Source organism: Dipodomys spectabilis, unplaced genomic scaffold, assembly GCF_019054845.1.
Source record: "Dipodomys spectabilis isolate Male_0828 unplaced genomic scaffold, ASM1905484v1 ptg000018l, whole genome shotgun sequence".
In the NCBI taxonomy this organism is placed as follows: domain Eukaryota; kingdom Metazoa; phylum Chordata; class Mammalia; order Rodentia; family Heteromyidae; genus Dipodomys; species Dipodomys spectabilis.
In genome coordinates, this window is record NW_024870695.1 from 2,047,894 (window position 1) to 2,058,134 (window position 10,241).

At 55.7% G+C, this 10,241-nt stretch overlaps 1 protein-coding gene across 1 annotated transcript; it reads right to left on the reverse strand.

The window, feature by feature from the left end:
- Positions 1-3,265: 3,265 nt before the first annotated feature.
- Kcnj12 (potassium inwardly rectifying channel subfamily J member 12) lies at positions 3,266-6,880 on the reverse strand. The gene is made up of 2 exons (XM_042674094.1): positions 6,631-6,880; positions 3,266-4,623 (listed from the first exon to the last, which is right to left on the reverse strand). The coding sequence occupies exons 1-2, from the start codon at positions 6,878-6,880 to the stop codon at positions 3,266-3,268; spliced, it is 1,608 nt and encodes a 535-aa protein (XP_042530028.1).
- Between the last annotated feature and the right edge of the window lie 3,361 nt (positions 6,881-10,241).

Consider the following 10,241-nt stretch of genomic DNA (forward strand, 5'->3'; position numbering starts at 1 on the left):
CATCGCCTATGTCTTTAGATACTGCTAGGTATTGAAAATAACTTGAAAATTCTCCAGTTTCACCATTTAAAATAGATTTGACATTCTATCACCTCACGCAGGGCAGACACCCCATACAGGGGCCTCCCAACAGTGGCTCCTTCCCGCCCCTCCCCAGGCCCTCAGCTGGGCGGGGACCAGGCGGCACAGCACCAGCAAGGGCTTAGGGTGGTGCCCGGTTCTGAGTAACGCATGGCACACCACCCCACTGACATTCACATACACACACACACCCCAGGACACACATACACACACATGCATGCACGCACACATGGACATGTATTCACACGGACACGCCTGTAGCCTCCAACACATGATCCAGGTGCAGGTATTCACCTTCACACAGGCACCCAACTGCTCATAGACTGTGATCAGGGCAGAAGGACAGGGAACCTTAAGTGGAACAGTACTCACATCTGTGGAGGGAAGTCAAGCATCCTTCTTATGGAAAATACATGCACGCGCATGCGCACACACACACATACACACACACACATACACACGCCCATGGGTAGACATACACAAACCACCTATGTGCATACCTGTACATCTCACTCACACGAAGACAATCACGTGTGCACCTCTGTACACTCACGAGTGTGCATACCTCCCCTCCCAACGCACTCCCCAGGGGCCAGGTCTTCCTTTGCTCCTCCTAGTGGCCTCCAGTATCAGGTGCACTAAAGAGGGAGACTATTTTGGTCTTTAGCACGAGCAATAAATAAATAATAAATAAATAAATACAGGGAAAGGAGAAAAAGAGGGCAGGAGAAATTTGAAAATGTAGCATCCGGCTGCCTTTGGCGAGAGATCAAAGGCAGCTTGCGCTCCCGCAAGGTCTGGGGACTGGAACATGGGTGGGTGTAAGCCAGAGGCCAGCGTGCACCAGGCCACTGAGGGTCTGGTGTGGGCTTTGGGGACCTGGAGTCCCAGGGCTCACTCTGGACACAGAGAGTAGAAAGTTGTCCCACCAGCCCAGGAAGGGCAGAGAAAACCTGGGTCCCCTCCCCCCACCCAGTGAGCAGAGGCACCCTGTCCCTCCCTGTCCCTGGGCCTGGCCATCTGACCAGGGACAGGCCACAGTGACTTCACCCCACACCCTGGGGCTAAGTTTGTGAGAGCCACCCAGACTTCAAGGACAAAGGCCAAGGAGCTGAGAGGCCTCCAACAGACCCTGAGAGGGAAGAGCTAGACCTTGGGCTAAGTCTTCTAGGCCAAGAATGAGGGTGGACTTTGAGGCTACTGTGGGGACCTATAGTCAAGCTTACCCTAGAACCTCCTGCCCATGTGCCTTGCAGAGAGCTGACAGAGTCTAGAGGCCCCGTAGTCCCTGAGCCTCCAGGAAAGGGAAGATAGGAAAGGCAGGAGCCTCATTCCACACCCCTGCCTCTCCTTAACTCTAACTGCACCTCACCTACTCACTGCATGACTTTGCACATCCCCTTTCTCATCCTCTGCCTCAGTTTTCCCACTTGAGCCAGAAAGTCCCTGGTGGCCCCTGGTTCTGAGCTGCCGTGAGGGCCCAGGTTGGGCTTTCCTAATCACTGTGGGCCAGCACAACCAGGTCCAGAGGGGACAAGGTTTGCTTGGCAGCTGGGGCGAAAAAAGCCTGGCCCTTGCCAGCTACAGGAACAAGACAGGGCAGCAGAGTGGACACTCCTGACAGAAGGGCCTCCAACATCTTCCTGATGAGGGTACTCACCTCAAAGCCTCCTGCCTGGCTATCATGCCCTCTGCGGTACCCAGTCCGGGAGGTGGGGGGGGGGGGGGAGAGGAAGAAGAAGGGGCCCAGCCTAAGACCCCTGGAACTAACTCACTGTTTTGAGACTCCCCTAGTGATCTCAGAAGGAGGGAGAGGCTGATGATCCCTCTCTTCTCTTAGAAATCTTTCCTCTGCCTTCCAGAAACAAGCCTGGTTGGGCTGGGCCTTCCTAGGCTTACCTGTACTGCCCCAGGTATAGGGGGAAGGGGGAGACAGGCAGGAATGTAGCCATAAGTCAGGTGGGTAAAGCCTTGGCACCTTCCAAGGCACACACAGAGAGGGTGGTAGGGACTTCATGGGCAGGAGGGGAAAGGAGGGGGGAGGGGGGAGACAGCATGGGAGGAGGAGCAAGTCTGATCAAAACAGAAACAACTAGAACCAGACAACCCAGGGTCTCTAAGGCACGACTCCTGCTGTGGGTGCAATGGGGACGTCCAGCGGGGCTGACCCACGCCTTCTGTGTGTGGAAACCTGCATCCCTTCCCAAGGATCATTCACTCCTGTGTTTCCAACCACCCCTCATTGTGCGGGGGCGGGGGGGGGGGAATGGGAGGAGGGAGGAAGGTGGAAGCCCTGGGCAGAAATGGAGAGAGAGGCAAACAGGAGCATGGGGTGGGGGGAGTGGACCCTGAAGAGCAGCTCCAAAACCCAGCCCTGAGACGCACCTCTGAGGCACAAAGTCAAACTCAGAAAGATCACATCCTTTCCTTCCTAGCCCCTACCCCCACCCCAGTGACATTCAAAAGCTTTTATTATGATCATTCACATGGTTTCGGGTCTTCCATCCCAGACCACCTAATTCACCCCTCAACATGATGAACCTTGGGGGACCCTAGCATACATAAAGGAGAGCTCAGACAAGTCTCAAGGAACCTTCTGGAACCTCCATCCAATTACTTACATTGCAGTAGACCCATGGAATCCTAATTGTCCTCCCCCTACCCCACAAAATAAAAAAAAAAAAATTTTTCAAAACATATGTTAGTTCATCTTGTTTGGTTTTTGGTAAACAGTCTTATCCAAGCTAAGGTTGGAAAAAAAAAAAAGCAGAAATCTCCCCAAGTTAAAAACCAGCAAGGTGTGCGTGTATGCACATGTGTGCGTGTGTACACGTGTACATGCACACACGTACACACACACACACACACCTGCTTCCAGGCAGACTGCACATCTATCTTCAAATACAAATCCGTGGCTCCTATGGCCCATGATCCCAGGAAGCCACCTTCCTGCCCCTGTGGCCATGTTGGCTTCTGAAGCCAGGGGCTGCCCACCCTGGCCACCCGCTCTCCCGCCAACCTTCAAGACTACTGCAAAGAAACATAAAACGACTAAAACGCTACGGAGTCTGCAACCTGGGGGTGGTGGGGGGGCACCTGCCCTGTTTTGCTCAAACCCTGAGCCCCAAAAAGATGTCGGTGCCTCTCCCTGTCAGAGTAGACGCTGCACCCAGACCAAGGGCACTCAGATCTCTGACTCCCTTCTGTAGGGCCGCTGCTCAAGGGCACCACCACCGGCCTGGAGTCTGTCAAAGTCATGCCGGGGTTGGGGACTGAGGCCGTCTCGACTTCTGCCATCCTGGTCTCCGTCCACCTCATCCTCCTCGTCACGGCTCAGGAAGGCCAGCTCATTCTCGTAGCAAAAGGAGTTGGCACTGGGCAAGAGAAACTTGTTCTCCACCAGGTCCTTGGCACTGCAGCGTGGCGTGGAGGGCACCTCATAGGTCTTGTGGAAGTGTGAGTAGTCGATCTTGTATTGATTCTTCTCCTCAAAGAGCACTGGCTCAAAGCGGTGGCCCCAGAGGATCTCGTTGGCCAGGTAGGAGCTACGGGCCTGCGTGGTCATGGCCGTGGCCTCCACCATACCCTCCAGGATGACCACAATCTCAAAGTCATCCGTCTCCAAGTCCTGCCGGCTGATGCCGAACAGCGGGCTGGCCTCGTCGATCTCATGCAGGATGGTGATGGGTGACACGAGGAAGATGCGGTCCAGACCCTTGTCAAAGCCCACATCGATATCGATCTGGTCCAGGGGGATATACTCGCCCTCCTCGGTGACCCGGGGCTTGATGAGCTGGGCTCGTACGTGGGCCTCCACGATGTGGCTCTTGCGCAGGTTACCCACGCGCCACATGAGGCACAGCTTGCCGTCACGCAGCGCCACCACGGCATTGTGACTGAACAGTAGCGTCTGTGCCCGCTTCTTGGGCCGCGCCATCTTGGCCATGATGGCACCGATCATGAAGGAATCGATGATGCAGCCCACGATGGACTGAGCCACCACCATGAACACGGCCACAGGGCACTCCTCTGTCACGCAGCGCAGCCCGTAGCCGATGGTGGTCTGTGTCTCGATGGAGAAGAGGAAGGCTGCCATGAAGCCGTGGACCTGCATCACGCAGGGGGTGCGGCCACGGCTCTCCGCAGGTTCCAGGTCGCCGTGGGCGACAGCGATTACCCAGAAGATGACCCCAAAGAGCAGCCAGGAGGCGAGGAAAGCCAGCGAGAAGATGAGCAGCATGTAGCGCCAGCGGATATCCACGCAGGTGGTGAACATGTCAGCCAGGTAGCGCTGCGATTTCTCATCCATGTTGGCGAACTCGATGTTACACTGGCCGTTCTTCTTGACAAAGCGGTTGCGGCACCGGCGCCGCGTGTGCACCTTGCCGTTGCCGAAGCCGTTGGCCCCCGACATGGTGACCAGGTGCAGCCCGTCCTCTTCTGAGGACACGATGCTGTAGGGATTGGCCCGGCTCGCTGCCGTCATCCCGGGGGTGGGGAGGCCCCGGCCCGCCCCCACGCTGGTTCCAGGGGAGGGGGCGCCTGCAACAGAGAAGACAAGGCAGGTCTGACTGGGCAGGTGGCTAGACCCACCTGCTCTGCGCACCCCGTGTGGGGACTGGCAGATGTTCCAGCCCCCCACTTACCCCACGCCGAGTCCCCATCATCCAGCCCACTCTAAGCCCACTGGCTCTACATTCCACCTTCTCAGCACAGAACACATCCCAGAAACTCCAGTCCCAACCCCCCATCACGACTCTTAATTCCTACACCAAAGGCTCAGTTTCCAAAAATCTGTTGAGAATGGGACCCCTTCACCGGCCTCTGGGCCTCAGTTCCAGCCATCACCGGTCTGGCCCAGCGCAGGGGCCGCTTCAGCAGCCTCCCAGTGTCCTCGGGGAGCCTATGGACGATCCGTCCAATTCTCTCCCTCCATTGCTCAAAGCCAGAAGACCCTGGAACCCACAGGGCCTGCACAGGGGGCTCTGAGACCCCCCGGACCTCACCTCCGAGGTTGTTCCTCCTTCCCCCAGCTGGAAGCCTCACTCCCAGACAGCCTCCCCCCCCCCCCCCCCCACGCCTTGCCTCTCTCAGGCAACATGGCTCAGTGCTGCCATCCTGCTGTGCCCATCCCTCTGTCACTCCACAGCAAGGGCCTCGGGGAAAATAACAATGGCAGTAATCCTGCAGACAGGGAGGCACTGGCTGCCATCCCCACAGAGACCCTCCAGCTCCCTGACAGCAGGGTATTTTCTGTTGCTCACCGTCGGACTCTCAGGCCTGGAACTGGGCCTGCCAAGCCCCAGGCCCCTGTCACTTCAGACACCCGCACTTTACGCACAATGCTTACACATCTCACCTACAGCGCCCACTGGCACCCACCCATAGGCCACGGCTGTGACTTCCTTGTCATGGATAGTCACGAAGGGTGGTTCTAGAATGGGTACCCTGACAGGAAACACAGGGAAACCCTGACTGACCTCATCCCTTCCTCAGCCCTTGGCTCACTCCAGGCTGCAGACAAGCCTGTCCACACATGTGCACACACACACACACACACACACACACACACACACACACACACACCAATACTCCTAGAACAGGCCCTGTAGCCCAGCACCACAGCCCATAGAACAATCCCCAGTCATTCTCAGGACACAAGCCATGTGTCTTTCCCACTGCCCCATGGGCTCCATGCCCGCCTGTTGGTGCCGAGCTGAGCCAGGGGTCATGGTGCTGCCTGGCTCTATGGTCACAGGGCCAACTGGACTCCAGCCTGTCCCAGCCAGGCTGGGCTGGGCTGGAAGAAGGGAGAGAGCTGGAGCCACTGACATGGCAGGACATTGAGGGGCGAGGCACACACCTCTCCACCTTGGGAAATCCAGGAACTGCCTCCCCACGCAGCCATACCACGAGGTTGGTGAGCCCTCCGTCAGCCACCTGCCACCATCTTGCTGGGAAGACACTAAGGCCCCCAGGAGGATGGGCACTCATGATGGCCCAGATGCCATGCAGAACAGTCTGCAGATGCCAGCATCAGAGAGGGAGAAAAGAGGCTTGCCTAAGACCCCCCCCCCCTCCAGAAGAGGTGGCAGTGCCAGGTTCAGCCTTGATATATGGCTCCACTCCTGGCCACATCCACACTAGCCAGGTTCTTGGAGGCTTCTCTGATCCCAACACCTAGGCTCAGGTGAACATGGTGACCGGGCAGAGTGGGAGGTCTTCCCGGGGACTATGCTGTCAGTCACGGTACTACTGGGCCCTGCAGCCAGACAGGTACAAGACTCACAGCCTGGAGGCTTGAGAACCACAGGAAGAGCCATGGAGGCATGGTACATTGGGCCAAACACAGCCCTCAATCATCCTCTAACAGCCTATGAAGGGCTCAGGGAGGTTACATGACTCCTTCCAAGACACACAGCCACCAGGCAGGAGAATTGAGTAGATCCACACCACTTGAACTCAAGGCAAGGTTTCCCACTGTGGACCCCTGGCACTGCAGGGGGTCTCTACCATCCTCCCCTCCAACTGCTCTGCTGACCACCTCACCATGGGTCTGTGGAGCTGAGACCTGGGGCCGTAATGGTGGATGCTGCTTCTGCCTGGGCCAAGAAGCAGAGGACCGATGGGGTTGGGAAACCCAGGGGCCATGCTGGGAAGACAGCTCAGCCCTAGGTTCCTGGGCCCTCCAAGGAGAGGCAGCCAGGTTCAGGGCATTCAGACGCCGGTGAGAGCCCACCAGATCCCAGGGGCCAGGTTTGTGTGGCCGGGAGGCCTTGAGGGATGTCCAGCGGGTCATGGCTGCTCCTGGCTCACGCTCTGAGCAGCTCGAGGCCTGCAGGGAACAGAATCAAAAGAATCAAAGGCCAGAGAGCTTAGCCCAGCGCCCTGCTCCTAGCAGGCAGCCTCGAGCCTGGCCAGCTACCAGGCAGGTGAGGATGCTGCCGACTCTCCTCCCGGCTCTGCCAGGGCCAGTGCCTGGGACCCACCCAGGTAGTATCACTGAGGCCTGGAAACTCCTGCTTTTGTTCATGCCCCTCCCAAAACCACATGGAGAAAATCAGCGAGGTCAAGATCAGGCCTACTCCCCCATTTCTCAGAGCCGGAAAGTGACTCAGAAGAGCAATGAGAATGGCTCTGAGAAGAGCAATGTCACTTGTCCAAAAACACCCAGAAATGGAGTAACTGAGAAGTTGTAGCCCCGGATGGCCCACTTTACTCCATATTTGTGTGTGTGTGTGTGTGTGTGAGAGAGAGAGAGAGAGAGAGAGAGAGAGAGAGAGAGAGAGCCCCCAAAAGTGTGCTGAAGCCCTCATTGGGTACTTGGTGAATGACTGCCACAAAGAAAGATCCAGAATAGGACACCTCGTAGAAACTCAGCAGCACACACTGACCAAGTGTCCCACAAATGCTCCCATATAAACAGGTGTGGCCACACAGTGACACAACTGGGCAGTCTTTAAAGATCCCGAGAAATGTAGGACAGTGGCCTCAGCCAGTGAGCTGCCAGCCCGTGTGTCTCTTGCTCAGTGAGGTCCATGGGGTGAAATGTGAAATCAGATACAAAAAGGCATCACAGAATTTGTTTGGAAGGCTCAGCCTTCCTCCTAAGTGAGGGGAAAAAAAAAATCAAAGCCAGACAAAGAAAAGAGACTTGTCCCAGCTCACAGAGCAATTCATAGAACAGGATGAGATACATAGACCAGGATGAGATGCTTCAGACAACAAGTAGAATCGCAATCAGAGGCCCAGGTCAGCCAGCAGGGGTCCCAGGCATAGCAAGGTGGAAACGGAGGGAGGCACCGGGGTACACTACCTGAGCTGGACAAGGCCACTCAACACCGTACAGGGCTGAATGGGCAGCAGAGGGCACAGACCCAGCAGGAGGTAACAAAGCTGTCCCTGTACCTTCAGGCTTGGAACCCACTTCCTGCCAGCCCCGGCACCTGCAGACACAGCCTCCCGGCATCCGGCGAGCTTGGAGCACTGGCCAGGGCCTGGGCTGGAGCTTTTAGAGAGGACACCAGATGGCAGCTACCACCTGACCCAGGGTGGGGCCTGGGAGTCACTAGGAGGTGCCTCCGGATGCAGCAGGACACCCCATGCCCAGTCCCTGAGGCTCAGGGCACCTCAGGTTTCAGTAACATCCGGGAGGAGTCAGGACTTGGGCCTACATTTCCAGATGCCAAAAACATCCTGTCTGGGAGGAGCGATGACGGAGGGAGGGGGGCCAGCTCACACAAAGCCATGGGCTCTGGAAGGGGAACACCGCAGAAGAACTCCCCGCGCTGGGGCCCTTAGGAAGCAAGACCCCTCCAGAGCCACGAACCTTGTCGCCAAAATATTCAGAGAGCTACCACCCGCCAGTACTCCTAAAAGGCTAAAAATAAGCTCATTCACTTAATCCCTATAATAACACTGTGGTCACCTATTGCTCCCCTTTCCAGTGAGGAAACTGAAGTTCAGAAAGTTCCAGTCACTTGCCAAGAACCACACAGGCTTTAAGGAGCGGAGCGTCCAATCCAGGAGTTGGGGAGGAACCAACTCGCATTACCACAGGCCCTGATACCCTGTTCTGGTCAGTCCTCCAGGCCTATGCAATCCCAGTTGGTGATATCAGACATACTAACGTCCCAAAGCTGGCCCTAAAAAGCAGAGGTTTAAGGACCCCCACCAGCACTGACCATTTGCCTTTATACAGAAGGTATAGGAACAAAGAACCACTACTTTCTAATTAAGCCCCAACATCAGAAGGCTCCTTAGATCTCTGTGCAGGGAGAGACAGTGTACTCCTCTGCTTGTGTCATGGCAGACATCATTAAGCAATTGCAGAGCTTCTTTCCACTGCAACTGAGGAGGGATACAAAATCTTTCCTAATCCACTCATTGTCTATCAATCTGCTTATCAGGAGCAGCTCCAAGAGGGCTGCCTCACTCACAAAGGAAGGGCAAGGCCAAGCAAGCAAGCTAAAGGTTTAGCATTCTGTCTCCTACAAGGCCCTGCCCAGAGAATGAATCCACATCAAGGTCAAGATGGCCTTACAGAGGCAATAAGGTGCAGCATTCCTGGTGCCTGTCTGGGCAGTGTCAAGAGCTGGAGGATCAGGCAGTAGGCTAGAATTTCCTGATCGGAGCTGATCATAGGTGTGGAGGGAGAGGGAGAGTTGGGAAAGCAGACTTTTCTGGAAAAATAATCTTTCATTCCCAATTGGCTTCCTAGTCTAGACAGGCTGGCCAGGTCCTCAATCCCTGGTCCTGTGCTCATCCTCAAACTACAAACATTTGGGGGTCAATGCAGTAAGGCTTCCTTGCTAGGCTAAAGGACAAACAACAACCATACATTGGGACATGTTAGGGAGGGAAGGGCTGGTGCCGCTTTCTCACCCTGAGCCCTCACTGTTTCAGGGCCCACCTCCCCAATTCCAACAGCCAACACTAGCCTCTCTTTGGCAAAAAGCTCTCTCTAGAGGCTAGGAAGGTGGCTCAGTGGTAGAGCGCTTGCCTTATATGCCTGAAGCCTTGGGTTCAGTTCCTCAACACCACATAAGCAAAAAGAAAACACCAAAAGTGGTGCTGTGGCTCAAGTGGTAGAGTGCTAGCCTTGAGCTGAAGAGCTGAGGGACAGCACCCAGGCCCATAGTTCAGGCCCCACGACTGGACCCCAAAAAAAAACTCTCTGTAGCTCATCAGAGCAGGCGCTGCGTGAGTACAGGGAATGCTGGGGAGCAAATGCCACCAGAATCAAGTGGACAAATGCCCCTGGCTTCTTTTGCCCCTGGATGGAATGACACTGAGGGGTACATTCCATGCCATCTCCCTGGCTACCCCAACTGGGTCTGGCTCATTTTCCCCAGCCATAACCCTATCAACAACATGCACTTTCTCAAGCTCTTGTCTTCCTGTCTCACTTGTCATCCTTTCTGGTATTTCCTGGATTCACCTCCCACTAAACTACCAGCACGGGTCCTTAAGTCTCCTGCTGTTCCTCACGGAGCCTCAGATGGCCTCTCCTCCACAAAGGTTGCTGAACCACAGCTCTCCTTTCTCCTTCTCCTCCTCCTCCTCCCTTTCTTCTTTCTTGAAGCCTTTTTGGATTCTCTAGCCCTAGGATCTTCCAGAAGCTTTTCTCTACCTTTCATGAGAGTCAGTCTCACCTCAGC

Excerpts from the sequence above, each read along its gene's own strand:
- Kcnj12 (XM_042674094.1), bottom strand. The coding sequence starts at position 6,880 with ATGACCCGCTGGACATCCCTCAAGGCCTCCCGGCCACACAAACCTGGC. Across the intron at positions 4,624-6,630 it reads CTCAGCTCCACAGACCCATG|GCGCCCCCTCCCCTGGAACC; the intron begins GTGAGGTGGTCA and ends TCTCTGTTGCAG.